The sequence below is a fragment of the Sphaeroforma arctica genome (genome assembly GCF_001186125.1).
Source record: "Sphaeroforma arctica JP610 unplaced genomic scaffold supercont1.13098, whole genome shotgun sequence".
In the NCBI taxonomy this organism is placed as follows: domain Eukaryota; class Ichthyosporea; order Ichthyophonida; genus Sphaeroforma; species Sphaeroforma arctica.
The window spans coordinates 100-681 of NW_014027460.1; the positions used below are offsets into that span (position 1 = coordinate 100).

Sequence of the window (582 nt, forward strand, 5' to 3'; positions counted from 1 at the left end):
GTGAGCAACACAAAAATCGTCCCTCAAAAAAGGTCGCATGATCCTGTCTACTACGATCCAGTCCCATCTTATCCCTCGGAGACTAAAAGCACATAATGTTGATTGGGAGTTCGGCCGCAAGTAGTACATGTCCGTCAATTCATTGCAACACCTGGGCGACTCCACACCCAATACATGCGGACTGGTGCAGATTTATTCCAAAGTGTACAGAAACAGGACACAAGAAGCCCACCCGTGGCAGAGTGTGTGACAGCATACTACAACTTACCCCGCAATACTCGGAATTGAAGCCACCCGTCTCTGGACATCCACTGTCGCTATCTCCAGCTACATTGTCCGACGCCGAAGACTGAGAATCTAGCTTGAAATTCCCCACTTGCTCGAAATATAGTACCGCACCATGCACACCATTCGCACTTCTGAAGTTTGTGAACGAAACCTGCTCACCACTGAAGTCAACTGATGACGACGTCCGTGAGCTGTTAGGTATAGAATAGATTTCGATTATGAGAAAGCATGGAACCAGAGCATAATTGATATAACATGATAGACTAGAATTTATTTTGATACATACACACACAC

The 582-nt window shown here is 45.9% G+C and overlaps 1 protein-coding gene across 1 annotated transcript; it reads right to left on the bottom strand.

The window, feature by feature from the left end:
- Positions 1-268: 268 nt before the first annotated feature.
- On the bottom strand, positions 269-459 carry SARC_17986 (hypothetical protein; the record flags this gene model as incomplete). Its single annotated transcript, XM_014287931.1, has 1 exon — positions 269-459. A coding segment is annotated over one exon (191 nt), but the record flags the coding sequence as incomplete, so codon positions are not given.
- Between the last annotated feature and the right edge of the window lie 123 nt (positions 460-582).